Source organism: Penicillium digitatum, chromosome 4 (assembly GCF_016767815.1).
Source record: "Penicillium digitatum chromosome 4, complete sequence".
Taxonomy (NCBI): Eukaryota; Fungi; Ascomycota; class Eurotiomycetes; order Eurotiales; family Aspergillaceae; genus Penicillium; species Penicillium digitatum.
This window is the reverse complement of record NC_089387.1, coordinates 2,939,722-2,958,938: the sequence shown is the minus strand read 5'-3', so window position 1 is coordinate 2,958,938 and position 19,217 is coordinate 2,939,722. Positions and strand designations below refer to the sequence as shown.

General features: G+C 48.5%; 6 protein-coding genes across 6 annotated transcripts; 3 read left to right on the top strand and 3 right to left on the bottom strand.

Moving 5' to 3' along the window:
• Positions 1-1,575: 1,575 nt before the first annotated feature.
• Positions 1,576-2,688, bottom strand: Pdw03_0994 (uncharacterized protein; the record flags this gene model as incomplete). The annotated part of the gene is made up of 1 exon (XM_014679240.1): positions 1,576-2,688. The coding sequence occupies one exon, from the start codon at positions 2,686-2,688 to the stop codon at positions 1,576-1,578; it is 1,113 nt and encodes a 370-aa protein (XP_014534726.1).
• Positions 2,689-5,789: 3,101 nt separating this feature from the next.
• Pdw03_0993 (Regulatory protein) lies at positions 5,790-7,352 on the top strand (the record flags this gene model as incomplete). Its single annotated transcript, XM_066099776.1, has 2 exons — positions 5,790-6,246; positions 6,298-7,352. 2 exons carry the CDS (start codon positions 5,790-5,792, stop codon positions 7,350-7,352), a joined length of 1,512 nt encoding a protein of 503 aa, XP_065957503.1.
• Positions 7,353-9,569: 2,217 nt separating this feature from the next.
• On the top strand, positions 9,570-12,606 carry Pdw03_0992 (Argonaute/Dicer protein, PAZ; the record flags this gene model as incomplete). Its single annotated transcript, XM_014679238.1, has 3 exons — positions 9,570-9,763; positions 9,817-10,877; positions 10,937-12,606. The coding sequence occupies 3 exons, from the start codon at positions 9,570-9,572 to the stop codon at positions 12,604-12,606; spliced, it is 2,925 nt and encodes a 974-aa protein (XP_014534724.1).
• A 902-nt stretch (positions 12,607-13,508) lies between these two features.
• On the bottom strand, positions 13,509-14,194 carry Pdw03_0991 (NADH-ubiquinone oxidoreductase assembly factor N7BML; the record flags this gene model as incomplete). The annotated part of the gene is made up of 3 exons (XM_066099775.1): positions 13,509-13,846; positions 13,955-14,071; positions 14,128-14,194. 3 exons carry the CDS (start codon positions 14,192-14,194, stop codon positions 13,509-13,511), a joined length of 522 nt encoding a protein of 173 aa, XP_065957502.1.
• Positions 14,195-14,546: 352 nt separating this feature from the next.
• Positions 14,547-16,521, top strand: Pdw03_0990 (Smooth muscle protein/calponin; the record flags this gene model as incomplete). The annotated part of the gene is made up of 3 exons (XM_066099774.1): positions 14,547-14,713; positions 14,793-15,755; positions 15,819-16,521. 3 exons carry the CDS (start codon positions 14,547-14,549, stop codon positions 16,519-16,521), a joined length of 1,833 nt encoding a protein of 610 aa, XP_065957501.1.
• A 639-nt stretch (positions 16,522-17,160) lies between these two features.
• On the bottom strand, positions 17,161-18,985 carry Pdw03_0989 (putative glycosyl transferase family 2; the record flags this gene model as incomplete). Its single annotated transcript, XM_014679235.2, has 2 exons — positions 17,161-18,818; positions 18,901-18,985. The coding sequence occupies 2 exons, from the start codon at positions 18,983-18,985 to the stop codon at positions 17,161-17,163; spliced, it is 1,743 nt and encodes a 580-aa protein (XP_014534721.2).
• Positions 18,986-19,217: the final 232 nt, after the last annotated feature.

Sequence of the window (19,217 nt, the reverse complement as noted above, 5' to 3'; positions counted from 1 at the left end):
CCCCATAATCCAAAATCCATTTACCAAAGTATCAGCGCCAAGCTACAATTTCACCCCTGCAAGTGAAACTACGGACAATCCCCGCTGACCTCAATGGAGTCTAGTTAAGTGGATAATTACCCGCTGCAGGAAGTCCCACACCATGAAAAATGGAGAACAAAACCCCTCAAAAAGAAGGAAAGCCTCCTACAGGATGGTGTGCCTAGCAGCAATCGACCTTGTTAAGCTGAATCCATCGACTGGTATCCATAGCACTACTTCTCCACGGAGTATGATCACTACTACTAGCACCACTTCACTGGCACACCCCTCGTTTAAAACTACGTTAGCCCATCCCTAACCTACAAGGAAGAAAACGAAAAATTGCCTAGGCCGGAAAGTCCACTAGTGTCTAGGCCAGTTGCTAGCTGGGACATGAGAGATGAAGGGGCTTATCTGGCGTGTCAGGCGTATTGGAGAAGTGTCATTCTGGAAGGAAAATGGCGTGGTACAACCCCTGTGTTGTTGCGCCCCAATCAGCAATGATTTACACGCAATTTATGTTAAATTGCGTTCCTTAGGTATGGCGTTCCTACACAAAAGGCACAAGAAATCCAAACCAACCCTGTGCCCAGAACTACGTGTCTATACATCTCATCTAAGAGGACTTGAGTGAGTGTGGTAGTGTTTTGATGTGCTTCTCACACTTTTGCATTGATTTTTCAATATTCATGAGATCAGTCCTAGAACAATCTACTCCTTAACCACAGTATAATTGTAGATTGGTGTACTCCGTAGTTTGTATCTCCTTCACCTAGTTGGAGGGCTGAGAAAACTTGATGTTTAGGCTTTTGGTGCCCTTTGTACTTTTTGTGTGGCATGCCCATACAAAAGGTACCTGATTTTGAGGTTCCGAAACATCCGACTCGAAGCTGGTAGTTCGGTCTGGTCATACGATATATTTCCTCCACGAGAGTTCTGCGAATATCTTCCTATGTTATTTGTTGTACATCATAACTAAGCACTGAGTCCGGAGCACAATGTAAGTTTATAAGAACCAACAAGCATCTGCGTGGGACTCTGAATGGCTCGTGGGGGGTTGAGCAGTCGTTACATGGCCTGATGTACGGAGTAGTACCGAAGGGAAGCTATTTCGAATGAAGAGTGGCCTGTTTCCGTCCAACAAATTCGCCTTGTCTGGGATCCAGGCAATAGGTGGGGGTTAGGACTGAAAGGGGGTGAAGTAGAGTGGCTAGTCGGGTACGCAAGGCCGGAGTCATGCAAGACTACTACGATGGCAGGAAAAAGGCAGGAAAAACAGGCTAAGCTACATCTTAAAACTTCAATTCGAGAACGTCTGAAGTTTTAAAACTGATTTAAATTTCAAGTGCTGGTTTTGGTCAGAAAAATCAGAAAAAATACATGACCACTGTCAAATCCTAGTCCGAGAGCAACTTGTGAGAAATCCGAATGCTTTTCCTGGCTGAATAGGCGTCCCGTTGCGTGCCCCTCGCCGAACAGTTGGCGAATCTGAAAGTAAAAGGGTTGTCATAATCGTAAAGTCGTGTTACTGGTTTGCCGATGTGCAAGCAGATCTTAGACCTGTGCAGGCAAGAGTTTGGTCCCGAGGTCGTGCGCAATGCCGCCAGCGAAGAAGCTCAGCTCATCAGGACCAATGTCGACACGCCCACTCGCCAATCTGTCAAGCAGGAATTTCTCAATTTTGTTCAAGAGGGCTTGGTGGTGATCCAGGTCTAGGATCGAGCAGCCGGAATCGGGTTGGTTGCCTATTTGCTCTTCTGCGCGGAGTCTGATCAACTCGTTGAGCTCATCTTCAGCAAGGAGGTTACAGAAGGTGCCTGTGACATGGTTGGAGACTAGGTCAAGGTACAATGAAGGTGCACCCTCCGGTTCCACGAATTCGGTGTCTTTGCCCAAGCGAATGTGGTCAACCTGAACTCTAAGGTACGTCTCGTACTTCGAGGCGGCAATCCCGTGGATTCCATTCATGTAAGCGACAAAAAGGTTGCAGTCCAAGTCCACGGCATCACGCGAAAACTCCTCTGGGTGACAGTCATCATTTTTGTCGGACTCAGCGATGTCCATTTGGTCGAGTTGATCCAGAAGTGTTTGGGTACCTTTGGAGTCCCGAGCAAGCATCATCATTTCATGGCAGGTCATTTGGTGATCAGGAGCTTCGTCATCTGATAATTCTACGTTGTCAATGTATTCTACCTGCGGGTCAAAGCGCACGGAATTCTCCTCAAAGGAGATGAAGGCATCGTCAAACAAATCTGTGTGATCCTCGTGCGTCTGAGGGATGTCTCCATGTGTTTCATCCCAGACTGAGAAGTCCGAATCATCACCATCATCTTCGCCAGATTCATAGGAGAGCGCATCATACTCAAAATCAATTCCATCCGAGCTATAGCCTGATTCCGAACCGGACTCCTCATCAGTGTCAAGTGAAATGGTCGAGTTTTTGAGTATCGATTTCAAGAAAGGACGCAAAGTTGGTTTGGTGGTGGAAGTCGATCCACCTGACTGAGCTGGAGTGCAACCATTCGATGTGACCGAGATTTCATCTGAGCCATAGCAGCTGTCGTGGGAGAAAGACATCTCGAGGTTGGAGAAGGTAGACGATACAGAGCCCCACGAGCCTCGATGGAAGGTCAAATTGCTCATTTGTTCGGTGATTGGGTTGTCCATGTTTCAGCGGGACAGTTTCTTTTGTGTAATTTGTCAAACTGCCTAAGATATCGAGACTTAAGAGGGCTATGGGCTCGTAGCCGAGCACTCTTAGGCAGGTGAGAGAGGGTTCGTGGAAGAACAAATTTTGAAAAAGGTGCGATCAGTAGGTCGAGAGTGAATCAAGAGAATAGCAAGGGCATCGAAAGCCTGCAAAGCATGGTGGAAAGTGCATAGTGAAGGCACACGGGAATCGTGTAAAAGTTTAAGGAAACTTGTCCCCAGCACAACTGTTGGAAGACATAATTTCCGATGAACGCTCTGTGATGGGATCTAGAAGGGTGCTTTCTTGCCAGTTTGGTGTGCGAAACAAGACGGTCGAGACTGGTTGCTGTGGTAATTCGAAATAGATTGATGCCGGGATAGGTTGATTTCGGTAACAGATAAAGCAGAGGCCACAGGTTTTGTCGAGATACATGTAGGGAACAAGAGGGTGGCAAGGAGAGATGTTGTGGAATTCGCGTGACGCAACGAAAGCGGCGGTGGAATGTCGCGAGAGCAGTTATGGGTCGCAACAGGTATCGCGAAAAAAGGCGCAGAGGCAAGATACGACAAAAGAACAGTGGAGATGAAAGTAAAGAAGAGAAGAGTGGCCCACGTTTCGCGGGGTGTGACGGAGGGGCAAAATCCGGATTGAGTCACGTCGACTTAAGAGTAAAGGCAACGATACAAAGCGCGGATGAAATTAAGAGGGGAGAGAAGCGTAACTGCAGATGAGCAGTGACAGTAATAGAGAGTTAAGAATCCAAGGACACAGGTTGAAGTGACCTGGAGAGAAGAGGAAGAGAGAGAGAGTCCCTTCCGAGAAGGGTCGCCCCAATTTCTCGTCATCTGACTCAGCCCGAACTTGACCTTTTTCGGATTTTTTGCCCATTGGGCTTTTACAAGGGTTCTTTATCACAATGCAGTCATCTACACTAGTTTCTAGACCATTCGAACAATAATTCCAATTGTTCCATTGTTTTGAATCCCTAGTGATCTATCTGTATGATCAAGCACGGAATACGGAGTATGCAATGTCAGCCTTTGAGAATAGCCTCGGGAGCACCGGAGCACCGAGAACAGAGGACTTCTCGGCTAGAAGTTGCTTTTTTTTACTGTCACAATCAGATTTTTTTTTCCATCGCTATCCTATCTTCTAGGGCTATGCTATTGAATGACTGCACAACTTCTAGGGGTATCTATCACTTATTTTCAAAACCTTGCTGATTACATACACCTTAAATCAAATATTGGTGGACGGCGCCACCCGTTGTTGCCGCATCACTAACACTCTTCTAGTGCCACTTTTTGTTTCTGCCCCCCTTTTCAAATTTCGTTTATGCCCAGCAGTCTGGCTTTATTCTGCACTAGCGCTATAATGCTTCGTTTGAAGAAAAAGTCACATCTACCTGGTGGGTTGAAAGTCTATCAGGCTGACTTGAAGCACATTGAATTTAACCAAATCTTGGTTTCAAAGTGACCAGATGACCTTCACCCCCGACTAGCAGTCCTGCAGTCTCCGGCCCCCGAGTTCGTATGAATCAAATCATTCGTTATTTGAGCAGAGGTCGCTTTGTTTGATGCCTTGCCTCAACCCAAAACTGAATAGGATGACAAAGGAAGCAACACATGCCACTGACGTATAACAAACCACTTAGCGGATACCAAAATCATAATTGGCTGAAGACATCATTAAAGATACAAGAAGCACCTACAAGCACCGCCGCCATTGAGTGAAGGGACACTGCACTTTGGCAACTAAAATGGCATTTGGATTGTTTCAAAAGGGAGAGGAGGCACACGATCCTTATCTCGTGCTGTAGAACAGGCTTGTTCTTTACTGCATTCAAACATGCCTTTACCTTGATCAACTTCATGCAGTCCAAATTTAGATTATGGGTCGAAGCAAACACTCCCAAATAAGGGCTCCGGACAGCGATCTCCTGCAGGTCGAGGTTTTCTAAACCACTGAACAGGGCACACACACACACACCAGGGCTTCCCAGGAAAATCTGTCCTTCTCGAATATTTAGAGCTCTTCTGTGCATTGTTCAGAGGTGACATTCCGCCCAGCCTCTTCGTTTCAACCCACATTCCGGATCGTCTATCATCAACAGGGCATTGGCCAATCGACAACATCCCCCCTTCCAATTAGATATGAATCGGCTAATCATGATGAAGCAAATGAAAGAAGTATGTAGCCAGGGTATGCGGTCGATCATACTGTTACCCAAGTCAAGTCTTCTTCGGGAGGTTAATGATGATGGGATAGCAGGTATCATGACGCTTACACTGCAAGCACCAACCTTGGAACTCGTTAGGTGATCGTTCTTCTGTCCCAGTTGTATGGCTGGCCCTGATTCCTTGGCCCATACTGAACGGCTCGGAGAGCGTTCCGGTCCATTTCCTTTCCTAATGGCCGTGCTGTTACAAGGTATGCCGATATCCAATTAGAGGTATCGGGCCAACATGCCTAAGTCCTTCTCAGGCCCGCTTCACCTGCTCATTTGATGATGGTTCCACTGCTTCTGGCTTAGTGAAGGAGGGTTGCATTTCCGTGGGTGGCTATCCGGAGCGAAACCTCTTCGGGGGTTGAGAAAGATTGACAGCTTGCCCAGCCATTGATATTTCCGCGACTGGGATTGGCTTAGAGAATCTTGAATATTCTTCCGGTAGGTTGGTGGGGTCGGCCAGGAGCCAACTGGGCCCTCTATAGCACATTCCTGGTCCATCTTTAGAGCACTTGGAATGTGTCCAGAAATTCCGAGGCTGGTGGCCGTGGCAGCCATTCAAATAGGGCCTGCATCTGTTTGTTTGCTTTGCTTTCTTTGCATCATCTGCAGTGTTTTCTTTGATTGACAATCTATCAAACATTCAGACACCTCACTTTCTTTATTTGCATCCTTTGCACTTCTCGGATATTCGGGTCGATCCCCCCGAACTATTCCCAAACCCCCCAAAGCTTTATTTCAAGACCATATCTGGTTGTCCAATCACATCCAAGTCTTTGGATACTCAGTTGCTGACTACAAAATCGCCCCGTACTTTTGCTTTGTCGCCGCAAACGGAAATCCGACAAGATGTTCGCCCAACCATACGACCATTCGTTCAATGACTTGTTCAACCAATACGTCAACATGGAGACCAGTGCCGCTGATGGAAAAGATTCGACCTTGTCCGATTTTGATCAGCTTTTCCCGCTTGACTCGCTATCGAGTGACTGTGGCGATCTTCCACCCACTGTCTCCACTCCCAATTGCCATCAATCACCGCAACCTTGGAGTAATGAGTGGTCCCTGCAGAATGACGGGCCCGCTGTCGATCATTTTGCTTTCCATGACACCGTCCCCCTCTCTGCAATCTCAGATGTCAATCTGAACAATTTCGAAGTTCTCTCTCGCCCTACAGCAACCCACGCCCTGTCTACCTCACCCTCCACCCCTCCCGCAACCCCTAGACGGAAGCCTACCCAGAGTGCTCTCATCACTCCCAAGTCTATCCGCCATCGCTGCCCGAATGAGCGCCGCTCTCATTTGTGTAAGCAAAGTTTCTCACCCAGCTTAATGCGCTCTTCCAACCTCTCCAAAGCAAGAATGGCGTATCCCGAGGCTTGGGCCCAGCAAATCCAGAGCTTTAGTCTTCAAAGTTCCGAAGATCGTTTGCCGCTTTCGCCTCCTCCATCCGATGTCCTCATTCAGCATGAAAACAGGCCTGCCGAACAAATCATGCATCAAACTAGAGACTCAGTAGAGATGCCTTCTCAGTACGACGCAAGACTCTATCACCAGCCTCCCTCGGTTTCAATGCCATCGCCGAATATCGCAATGTCAGCACGGCAGCCACAGCACTACATTGCTCACCCAAGCTCTTCCACCTTGACCAACTCTAGCCCTTCTTCCGCAGATGATATGTTCTCCTCGTCTCACTCATCTGACCCCCACTCTCTCTCCTCTTGGCAGTCCGATCATCTTCATCCCCCTTCTTTCTCTTTCACTCCAGACCTCCAATGCCAAGATTCTCAATGGTGGTCCCCCATGACTTCTCGGGTCGCTCAACAACAGGCCTCTTACCTCACGTCTCCCACGCCTGTTCGCACCATGCAAAGCGTTGGAAGCCAAAATGACATTATGCAAGGAGGACTGATGATTCAATTCAATCCCTCCTATGACATGCCAGCGGATCACTCATTCTCATCCAACAACATGCTCCCCGTCGCCCCTCAAAAATTCGACACCTCCTTCACTACCTCTCAAGTCCATAACGTCTCCCGTTCACCATCTCTCTCCCCTAAGGCCGGTACATCACCCAGGGATACCCACAATGGGTCCATTTCCAAGCCCGTCCATCGCCGCACACACAGCCGCAAGCTCTCCGGCCAGAGCATGAATGCCCCCAAGCCTGCCAAGGCATCTGGCTCCTCGTCCCGAGGCTCAAACAAGTCTGTCAGTGTATCGTTCGTCAACTTTACCGCTCACGACAGCAAGAAGATCCTGACCGGAGTTGCTCCATCCGGCAGCTCTAAGACCAAGGCTCGCCGTGAGCAAGAAGCCCGCGATAGACGTCGCAAGTTGAGCGAAGCCGCATTGAGGGCTGTGCGCAGCGCTGGAGGCGACGTCGAAGCTCTCGAAGCTGTTCTCTGCTAAACAAGCTTGTTTTTTTTTTATTTTTGATTCGATCCTCCATTTTTTTTTAAATTTTCGCTTTCTTGTCTCTGTTTCTTTCAGCCGGTGTTTCAAGGTTATATCATAGGGAATATCTGGTTTGCTTTTGGAGTTCACGGTTTTGCTTTCAAGCTTGGGCCGGGGTGATTAACCCCCCGAACTGTTAGACCATTCTAATATCTAGACTCTTCTGTGGATATCTAATTCATAATACTTTGTGACTATGCAACACTCGCTGTAAAATCTTCTGTTTTCCTTTTCTACACTTTAAGGATTTCAAGGGTCCGTCTTTCTTCGTAAAACAGGTGAGCTTCATCTTCTCTTTTTCAACTCGCCACTATCATTAATATTTTGATCATCTTTCTCATACTGAGTCTTCCGTGCACATGCCCCATACCCCATGTCCCATTCACCAGGCCTCACTCTCTATGTCCTAAATATCTCCAGAGCTATGACTTTGAAGTCTACCAGCGCGCGTTTCATGCTCCGGTGCTGACTATATAGACCATCCCAAGCAATTTCTTCTTCTTTCTTCTTCTTCTTCTTCTTCTCTCCTCAAGACACACACAAACAGCTTTGGTGAGCATTGACTTTACTTCCTTCTGACACTAGCAGATTGAGCACTTCCTACATCTCTCACTGTTAATGTCTATCATTTGCCTTTGATTTTCATCAATTCTTCACTCATCCTTCATTTCCTCTCACCTCCTCTCATTTGCATCTCTCACTAGTTGTTTCGTGGTATCTCACATACTGCCCACTGATTGCCATGTATCTTTTACTACAAGTCCTAACCCTCACAACATCATTGCTCCACTTGCCATCTCATTGAGATCGGGGGTGATTAACCCCCCGAACTGTTAGACCATTCTAATATCTAGACTCTTCTGTGGATATCTAATTCATAATACTTTGTGACTATGCAACACTCGCTGTAAAATCTTCTGTTTTCCTTTTCTACACTTTAAGGATTTCAAGGGTCCGTCTTTCTTCGTAAAACAGGTGAGCTTCATCTTCTCTTTTTCAACTCGCCACTATCATTAATATTTTGATCATCTTTCTCATACTGAGTCTTCCGTGCACATGCCCCATACCCCATGTCCCATTCACCAGGCCTCACTCTCTATGTCCTAAATATCTCCAGAGCTATGACTTTGAAGTCTACCAGCGCGCGTTTCATGCTCCGGTGCTGACTATATAGACCATCCCAAGCAATTTCTTCTTCTTTCTTCTTCTTCTTCTTCTTCTCTCCTCAAGACACACACAAACAGCTTTGGTGAGCATTGACTTTACTTCCTTCTGACACTAGCAGATTGAGCACTTCCTACATCTCTCACTGTTAATGTCTATCATTTGCCTTTGATTTTCATCAATTCTTCACTCATCCTTCATTTCCTCTCACCTCCTCTCATTTGCATCTCTCACTAGTTGTTTCGTGGTATCTCACATACTGCCCACTGATTGCCATGTATCTTTTACTACAAGTCCTAACCCTCACAACATCATTGCTCCACTTGCCATCTCATTGAGATCGTGTATTTTACATGCCTCCCGGCCCTCATTTGCTACAAGTTCATTCTGAGATTCTTATTTGCTGCTGCACATTTGCTTTTTTCTAGTCTGCCTTGATTTCCATTTCCCTTCTTCTGAAGAATTTCCCTTGTACCATCATCTCCATCTTTTCACATCCCTCCCTACATGAGAAACTCTATCACTGCATTCTATCTTGCATCGTCATTGCATCACTGTATCAATTACCATTGCATTGCTATTCTCATTGGCATCGCTCTTGGTTGTGGGTTGGACTACTTGCATTGTCGCATTGCGTGCCCTACATTGCCCGTTGCTTTGCTGCTTTAGTCCGTCTTTACATCACTATCTTCACGCGTCCCAAATATCCAAAATTTTCATCGTTATTGACTCGTTTTTACAGATTGAAGAAGGAAATCCCACTTTGAATTTCTTCCTTTTTTCAAGGAAGTCTGCGGTGGACAAGATAGCGCTTGTCCTGTTCTGAGCTTTGTTCTTTTGTTCTTCCTGTTGCTTTTGAATCTCTGCGAAAAGACTTAAGCAACCAGGGGTTTCGAGTCCTTGTCGTCACCTCCCTTCCTTTCTCTATCACGTGCAAAGTTCGCACTCTCACCACATCGGTTTCTACCTTGTCGACTCCCTTTTTTATTCTCACTGGCATTCGCTAAAATGTCCGGTCGTGCCCACGGTGATCTGCCCATTCGTGGCGGCCGTGGTGGTGGTGATCGTGGCGGCTCCCGTGGCCGCGGCGATGGTGGCTCCAGCAACCGTGGCAGTGACCGCGGTTACAGCGGTGATCGGGGCCGTGGAAGTGACCGAGGCGGTGGTCGCGGGGGACGTGGGGGGTCCGAGCCGCCCTCTGGGTAAGTTTCTTTGTTCTACATTTGAGGGAAATCCATTTCTAATATGCACACAGAATGTTGACAGACCCGGTTGAAGCCCCCAACGCGCATGTTCAGGCTCTGGAGGACCGGTACGTTGCAGAGTCAGCAAAGGCTCGCCTAGAGTCCGGATCTTTAGCTCGGCGTCCTGGCTACGGTACCCAAGGCCGTTCGATTGTGCTTCGTGCCAACTTCTTCCCAGTGGAGTTCAAGCCGAACATCAAATTCCATTCCTATCGCCTCAAGATCAAGCCCGAGCCTAAAAAAGGGCAGCAAATTTTCATCCTTGAGAGTATGTTCCGCAAGTACCCTCTGTTCAACAAGGGAACCGGCATTGCCACTGATGGGGCCACTGAGATTGTTACGACCGAGCTATTCCCAAATAATTGCGAGCCATTCATTTGTTCCATGAGTGGTGGAAGTGGACAGGGAAGTGGGAAATCGAAATCCTACACCGGCCCTTGGGAGGCGACTTTGACCCTTGAAAGCTCTTTTTCCCCAGCTGATATGTTGGCATGCCTTGATGATGTTAGTCACCGAAAAGAAATTGAGAATGAATTGCCCTGTCTCCGAGTACTGAACATCCTCATGAGTGCATGTCCCTACAAGGATCCCAGCATCGCCATCATCGGCAGAGGACGAAACAAATTTTTCCGGATGGACAAGCGAAAGCAGTCAATGGAAATGAAAGGTGGCGCTGAAGCCGTTCGTGGTTACTACTCAAGTGTTCGTCTTGGTGCCGGACGAATCTTCCTCAATTTGAACGTCAGTCACGGTGCATTCTTCAAAGAAGGTCTGTTGTCTGAAACAATCATTGCCTTTGTCAAAATTCACGAAAAGGACCGGGAGATTATCGGCCGGTACCTGAAGGGTCTGAAAGTCTACGCCTTGCATCTGGATGCTCGAGAGAACGGTTCTGGGGTGAAGGAAAAACCGATCAGAACGATCTTTGGAGTTGCCACCCTAAATGATGGACGCAAGGGTCCCAACCCCCCACGGGTTGCACGTTCTGCATCTAGTGCCGACAACGTACAGTTCTGGATGGGTGATGAGAAGAAGGGAAAATACGTGACTGTTGCCGAATACTTCTACAAAAGTATGTTTGCTGTCTATCAGTCGATGTTTGAGGTGCATTTTGCTAACAAGCAACATTAGCTTACAATAAGCTCCTCGAGTATGCTAATAACATGCCAGTCGTCAACGTTGGAACCCTTGATCGTCCAGTTTACCTTCCTGCAGAGGTTTGCGAAGTCCTTCCCGGGCAACCCTTCAGGCCAGAGCCATCCACCATCCAAAGACAGAACATGATTAATTTCAGTTGCCGGAAACCTCCTCAGAACTATGCATCAATTATGAACGAGGGATTGGACATCCTGGGAATCTCCAAAGGACATACCAAGGCGGTAGGCATCAAGCCCGGCAAGGAGATGATCACTGTACCTGCCAGGATTTTGAATCCCCCGAATCTGCTTTATGGCGGCAAGAAGACCACTAACCCTCGAAATGGCTCGTGGAATTTGATCAACACTAAATTCTCCCAGGGAGCCAGCATCGGCAAATGGACCTGTCTTTGGCTTCGGAAGCGCGGTAATGAGGACAAGGAGCTCCTTTTAAATCCCGATTCCGCGATGGACGCATTTTACAGGAAAATGCGTGACCATGGCCTGTCGCTTCCGGCGCCCTCCAAACCGTATCTCCAAGTCCGTCTCGGCCCAGATGATAGAGAAAATCGAGAATTGATCAAGGACGTATTCAAGAAGATCATGAAAGAATTCATCTTTTTGGTTGTCTTGCTTCCAACTACAGAAGGGAAAATCTTTGATTACGTCAAGTATGCCGGAGATTTAAAGACTGGCGTCCTCACGCACTGCATGCTAGGTAATAGGTTGAATCGTATCGATGAGCAGTATTTGAGCAACAACGCCATGAAGGTCAATTTGAAGATGGGAGGATGCAATCAACTCTTACAGCCGGTGAATGCCCGCTTCATTGGCACAGCGAAGAACACCATGGTCATAGGCTTGGATGTCACTCATCCGTCGAGCACAGACCCCGAAGTCTTCCTCAGTGTTGCTGCCATCGTTGGCTCCATTGATTATCGCATGGGCCAATGGCCCGGTAACGTTCGAGCCCAGACGCGCCGTCAAGAGCACATTGAATTCCTCAAGGAGATGATGCTCACCCGGCTGAACTTGTGGCAAAAGAACAATAGGGGCAACTTGCCTCAGAACATTCTCGTGTACCGCGACGGTGTTAGCGAAGGTCAGTTTGCCATGGTCCTTGCCGAGGAACTTCCGAAGATTCAAGCTGCTGCCAAAGCAGTGTACCGTGGAACTATGCCCAGCATCACTATCATTGTCTGTGGAAAGCGCCACAATGTGCGCTTCTATCCTACCAATTTCAAAGACCAAGATCGAACATCCAACCCAATTAACGGATGTGTTGTTGACCGTGGCGTCACCCGCCCTATCTACTGGGACTTCTATCTGCAAGCCCAGGCTCCCATTCAGGGTTCTGCCCGTCCGGCTCACTACGTTGTCATCCATGATGAGATCTTCACCAACTCGAAAGCCAATCCGGACCGCAAGCCTGCTGACATGGTGCAAGAACTCACCCACAGCATCTGTTACCTGATGGGCCGGGCTACTCGCTCGATCAGTTACTGTACTCCTGCCTTCTTGGCTGATAAGTTCTGTGATCGTGCCCGAAAGTATCTATTGGCTTACTACTATGACAACAACCAGCAGGTGCAAAACGAGGATAGATTCAAAGGTGCCACCTTGAATTTGGCCAACGCATGCCAGAACAGCATGGTATACATCTAATTTGACCACTGTCATTTGCTATTATCTGGTTGATATTTGACGGGATTTGCCGATCTTTCCGGGGTATGGAGTTCCACCGATACTCTCGTGCTACGCTCCATTATTCTTCAGCTTTGGTGCCTGCAATGACTTCTCTTGTTGAGCTCGAAGATTGCTCATGGTGTGAAAACTACACAAAAAACTACACAAAAAAAAACTACAAAACGACCCAAAAAAGGGTGCAATGTCCTTGCTTTTCCAACAAGTTTGAGGTGTGCCTACGCTGCAACAAGTGTTAAAAAGTGAAAAGTACCACAAAAAAGGGATTGTTTACTTGCATGAAAGCAGCGTGCAATTGTTTTTTTTTTTGATCTCATTGTAAAATCTTTGCTTGTCTTGGCACGACACTTGCACTGCAGCCTGGAAAAGAACGAAAACCCAAAAAAAGGGGATGGTATGTGTTAAGAGTATAGAATTTGAAAACATTTGAAAAAAAAATACTTCTACATACATATATAGCCACTAGACTTACTGTTGGTATTGCAGCAAGGACCGAGAATATCGTAGGTGACGAGATTGAGTAGAAAACGCTGGATGCAGAAGAGGCATAGTATACAAGTGTCAAGATATTTACATGGCTTTGAATATGTTTGATCCCCCATGACAGCTTGGGCCACCTCTGTTATGGCCGATGAGGTTGAACAATAACCTCTACCCTCATGCACGAGTGGAGTCCGAAGACTTCGGCATGAGATAGCCTCAATACCATCTACGACGCCGGGGTTCCATACAAGATTTGTGCTGATCAATTGACCAATGGTGCAAGGCGTCAGCTTTTCAAAGCTTCCGGCACATTTCTCTAAAAGTCAAGCTGATGTGGAGTATGGTGAAAGAAAAGGACCAAAATAAACCAACATCACCTTTCACCGCTTGGAACTAGGAGACCACGCTTCAGGCTGCCACTCCTCGCCTGGGTTGGCCTTTTTCTCCTTGGTCCATGGATTCTCCACCTTTTGTGTCTTCGGCTCTGCGGGTGCGGGTGCGGGCTTAATGAGCTGATTCAAAGTCGCTTCATTTATTTGAGTTGTTGGTGGTTGTTGTTGGGTCTTGGGCTTATCAAGGAAGGAGGCCTTGCTAGCCCAGCGTTCATCAGCGAGTCGAGCGAGTTTTTTTATTTGCGCCTGCCGGACAAGATCCTGCTCCTGCTCTTGAATGCTCGGGGGATGTTCTCGGACATGTCGCAGCCATTGGTGCCATTGCGCTGCGTTGAGATAATATGTCAGTTGTGATTCAAGAGTCTCATACCCCTTTGTCCCGGAATAGAGGTATGTGGTCCAAGACCGAGCCTGCATCTTCTGACGGTACTCACGAGTCACTTTAACATCACTATAATGTGTTTTGGGATCGAATCGAACAATGCGTCGGAATCGAGCTGCATTCATCACATCTTTGAACTCCCAGAAGGTATTTCCGGCGAGATCCTCACCTAAGACACGGTTAGCGCCACTGAAAACACCAGGAAAGCCAAAAGCCGATACTGACCGACCAAGAAGGACTTGCGCCAGGGCAGACGAAGCTTCTTCCATTTGAACCACAAGCTGTTAACCATTGTTGAGTGTGTAGATAGAAAAAGGCAAAAAAAAAGAGATCGAGCGGGACTATCAGGAACGTCATCGGGGATAAACACAGCCCGGACATTCCACTCTTCTTCTCTCTCGGCCTTTTTCTCCCTTTTTCTAACAATTTCTACGACTTTACTGGAAAACTTCCGCCCTTCTAATGAAAGAAAATTTTCTTCTCATCTCGTCATTTCCAATCGTATCACCGAACGCCCTCCTGCTACCCAACATCCGCCACCGTTAGGGCCGATCAGGCACCCGTAAAAGGGATACATAGCACCCAAGTGGCCACAACAGACCAACTACATTTCAACGCACTCGAGTATCGATTTGACACTCATCATGGCCTCAGTGACTTCGTTAGACAAGGATTTGCGCAATGTGCGCCTATCCCGCTATACCCCGCAGGCAGCCGCGGAGGTACGCGACTGGATTGAGGAAGTGCTGCATGAAAAGCTGGCAGCGCCAGACTTGCTTGAAGGTCTGAAAGACGGCGTTATTCTTTGCAAGTAAGTCATATCTGTGTCTGTCAAGTACCAGTCACGGATACTTGTATGTGGATCCCTGGCTAACTCGTTGACTCACAAGACTGGTAAACCTCGTTGTGTCACCGGGCGTGAAGTATAAGCAGTTGTCCGCGCCATTTGTACAGATGGAAAATATTTCGCATTTCTTACGTGCATGCCAATTGCCACCGCTCAACCTTCCCCCGCACGATGTCTTTCTAACAGTTGATCTCTACGAAGCAAAGGACCCGGCGCAGGTTCTCCAGTGCCTGGCTGCGTTCAGTCGGCGCGCCAATGCCCTTGCGCCCAGCAAATTCCCCCGAACTGTTGGCCCACAGAGTAAGCGCGGTGTGATCAGCCCAAATGCGACAGGTTCCTCGGGCACCGGAGCATATACACCCCGATCAACCCGCTCCTCCAGCATCGTCGGGGATGCGAAATCTTCTGGGTCGTACAGTACTTGGGCCAAGAAGGGAGATGAGCAGGAAACCACGCCGGCTTGGAACATTCACCAATATGGTTACATTGGGGGAGCTAGCCAAGGGAATCAAGGGGTTGCATTTGGTGCTCGCCGACAGATCACCACTCCTGCGCCGGCGGTACCAAGCCTTGCAGAGAAAGAGAAGAATAGACGTGAAGAGGATGAACGAATTCGTCAACAGAATGCAGAGAGGGACCAAGCGGAGCGGGCACACCAGCGGCAGATTGCAGAAGAGGAGCGCCGATGGGAAGAAGAGACTGCTCGTGTAAGGGAAAAAGAACGTCTCAAGGTCAAGGAAGAAAAGAAGCGCTGGGATGATGAGAAGCGTCAATGGGAAGCGGAAGAGCAGCGACGTATGGTGGAAGAAAAGGAGGCTGAACACCGATTTGAGCAGGAGCGACAACAGAGACGAAACTTGAATGATAGCCGTCTCAATGGTCAATTCCTAAGCCAGTACCAGGCCTCCAACTCTGATGTCGCCAACGCGGTCGAGGAGACAGCCCAAAGCCGCCGCATCAAAGAGCTCGAGCGCGAGCTACAGCTGGCAAAGGACCGGGAACGCCAGTACGAGACCGAACGCCAGGAAGTCCAGCTTGGAAAGACTGACAATAACCCTGAATCTCGCAGTCAAAGTCGCCCTCGTCCCGTACCCCCCAAACCTAGCTACGATCTCTCTTCCTTGGAACAAGAACGGCGACTCCTCCCTACGGAGTGGCAGAACAAGCAGGAGTTGCCGGCTACTTCCGAAGCAGAGGAACCCCAACCCATCGAGGAGCAAGCGCCACCCAAGCCCCCTCGTCCCCTCCCAGTGCCAAAGCCAGCATCTTTCTCTCCATCGCCAGCGCTCCCACCCAGGGACCTACCCACCCCGCCTCGGCCCCTTCCAGACCCGGTAGCCTACAACGTCAACCGGGGCTACGAGAGCCGCGTGGATAGTTTCCTCTCCTCTAACCCAGCACCTAAATCCCCAGCTCCAGCCGCACACCGATTCCAAGACTATACCTCGACCTCCGAAGTCGACGCTGAGAACAGCCGCCGTGCAGCCTCACAACAGAAGACCAAGGCTGGCGGCTGGGCATCTAAATCTCTGCTGGAACGAGAGATGGAGCGCGAGCGCGCGCGCCAGGAAGAGTGGGCAGAGAACCAGAAGCAAACGGCGGCTGCGGCCGAGCGTGGCGGTCAAGATGGCACACAAGGCTCGGGACCAGGCCAGTCTTGGGATATTCATCAATATGGCTACATGGGTGGTGATAATCAAAACCGTGGCGGTGTTGGTCTTGGGGTTGGTGGTGCTAGGCGCCAGATAATTGGGCCCCGGCCGCCGCTGTAAACTGTTGACTTGTGTTGATAACCACCTGTTCAACTTGGGGGGTTTGAGTCCTTGCTCCTTCTATCTTCTTAGCATTATCTCTTTACTTATTCTTGGAAGCTCTATTTTCCCTACCTTTGTGGGCGGATTTCATCATTGAAGCTGATGACCTATTGTCATACTTTTACGTTGGTGAATTATTCTGTTATTCAATTCTTGCTCGAGGTCGTTGCTTGCTTTCTTTTTCATGCAATGTGCTTGCAGATAGAAACCGTTATACTTCAAGGTCCAATAATAAACGTATAGGGGAACCGAGTCTTATAGATCGATCCCACATTCGTTTGATAGTCATTCTATGACAAGTGAAAAGATCACAGGAATAGTCGGCCTCTTTCTTGCGCGGCCGTGTGATGTCTTTTGATCTGTCTTTTGAGCTGTTCTTTCCAGACGTCTTTTGAAATGCGTGTGAAGGCAGTAAAAAGCATACTGTGTGCAAGGCACTTTTCCACTTGAAAAATCTGACAGCCAATACATTCATCAAAGAAAAAGTCAAGGGCATTCAAATGCTCCATCACCGCTCCGAGGCCGATCATTAAGTATCATTATCATCATGAATATCATTACCACAACACCGATCTTCCCTGATTCCACAGAAAGGCTTCATGGCAAGATATGCTCCACCATGAACTTCATCCTAAACCCACTCTCCTGCAAGTAAGCCCACTCAATTGAGTTCCGATCACGATTACTAGCCCGCTCACGACGTGCAATCCCGGACCACACAGCTTTCGCAAGCGATGGGGTTGCAGAAAGCATCTTGCTCTTATACAGGAGTGTCATCAACGCCTCAAGCAGCAGGGATACCTTGGCATTGTTCCCGACGCTCGGGGTACCCGCCGAGTAGGGGAGGAAGCATTTCTCCAGCTTAGCCTGAGTTAGGTAGTTATCATCGGAGCTGGGGGCAGAGCTCTCGCGGAGGACGAAGAGGAGAAGTTCACAGATAGTGGAGTACGCTTCGGGTAGGAAGTGCGGGAGGTTGGAGGGGCTGATAAACTGTTGGAAGATTGGGAGGGAGAAGTCGCGGATGTTTTCGACGAACATGTCGTAGAGGTTGTCTAGAGGCATGTAGTCTCGGGGCAGTTTCTCTGAGACGCTGGAGAGAATGCCGAGGAGTTGTTGGCGGAGGGCGAGGGAGGTGTAGCCGCCTAGCGGGGATAGATTGCTGCTTTCGTGGGAGGGTGTTTGGCTTGCTTTGGGCATCTTGACGGGGTCTGTGACTTCGTCCATTGCAATTCGCGTTCCTCTTCGGGTGCGCTTGCTACGTCGTGGTTTGCTAGCATTCGATCCTTTGGCTGGAGGTGATACCGAGGTTGAGCTTTGATAGGGTTCGAAATCCTCATCTGAATTATTCAGGTAGTCGCCGTAGTCATCCTTGTCAAGATTGATATCGCCCGCCCTCTTCTTGGCATTATGCGAGTCTTGCTTGGGAGTGGGTAATCTCAGCTCATCGTTGAATACTTCCTTGAATTCGCCGATGTTTGATTTGCCATTGGCGAAGATTGCTCGCATGATTCTGCGGTTCCGTCCAGCTGTGGTGTTCGAGGCGATGTAACGGAAGATCAGGCTTTCTCGAAAGATTGCAAGGTCATCATGCACCTCCACTACCTTCGACTTACGATTTTTTCCCCTGCGGATTTCTTTCTTGGCTGGTTCAGCGCCCTGCGAGCCCTCCCTCTCCGATCTCTGCGACACCTCCGACATCTCAGACCGTACCGAAGCATCTCTTTTGTTTTGTTTTGCCTCTAGGTACTTTTTTTCGCGCTCTTTCCAATCATCTTCAAGTACGTTGCACATGAACTGGAGCCATATCTGCCAGCGCTCCCACCGGGACGGGTAAAGTACTGAACAATTGAAGGCCCAGCCGACGGCATGCCAGAAATCCTCTGCGCAGCTCCACAGTGAATATGCTTGGTTGAATTTTGTATTCAGGGGTCTGGTATCAGGCTTGTCATTCTCCACAACCATCGGGCTCTCCCCGCGCCGTTTACCCTGTCGCGAAGATTCAAAGTGGGTGAAACTGAAAGCGAGATTAAACTTTGCATCCATGGGGCCAACAAGGGAGTTCGTCAATCGAAGAAATCGCAAAGCTGCATTGGGTGCTTCTTTTTCGTACTCGGATTCGGCGCGCGTTGTAGTTCTTGGATGCACAAGCATCGTACCTGCAACGGCCAGATGCTGCGGCAGTGGAATTACTGCGTTTGTCGATGAGATAGTGCCCGATGCAAGGACATTGAATAGAAGGCTATATGCTTGGGGCCCTGTTAAAGATAGCAAATAAATTTAGCAGAGGTTCTTCGAGGTTTTCTCACACGCGTTAATGCACAGGAAAGGGGAACATACATAGGCTATCTTCGAGGAAGATTTCTGTCTGTCGAGCCAGCTCCCATTGAAGTGGTACGGGTGACCGATATGGTAGCTCGTCCATAGTCACCATCTGTAAAGGGGGATTTTTGAAAAGCCAGCTGAAAAGACGCATTTGGAGCTGGCAACAACGCTTATCGATAAGGAGTTACGGCGGAGAGTGGCGTATGACGCGAGGTATATATCCGGCAGAACGGTAGGCACTTGGATGTATGTGACATTATTCAAGAGCATTAGGAAGGTTTCAAAAAGTTCCTAAAGATATGGTAGGATGATACCTAGGGCAACAAACCAAG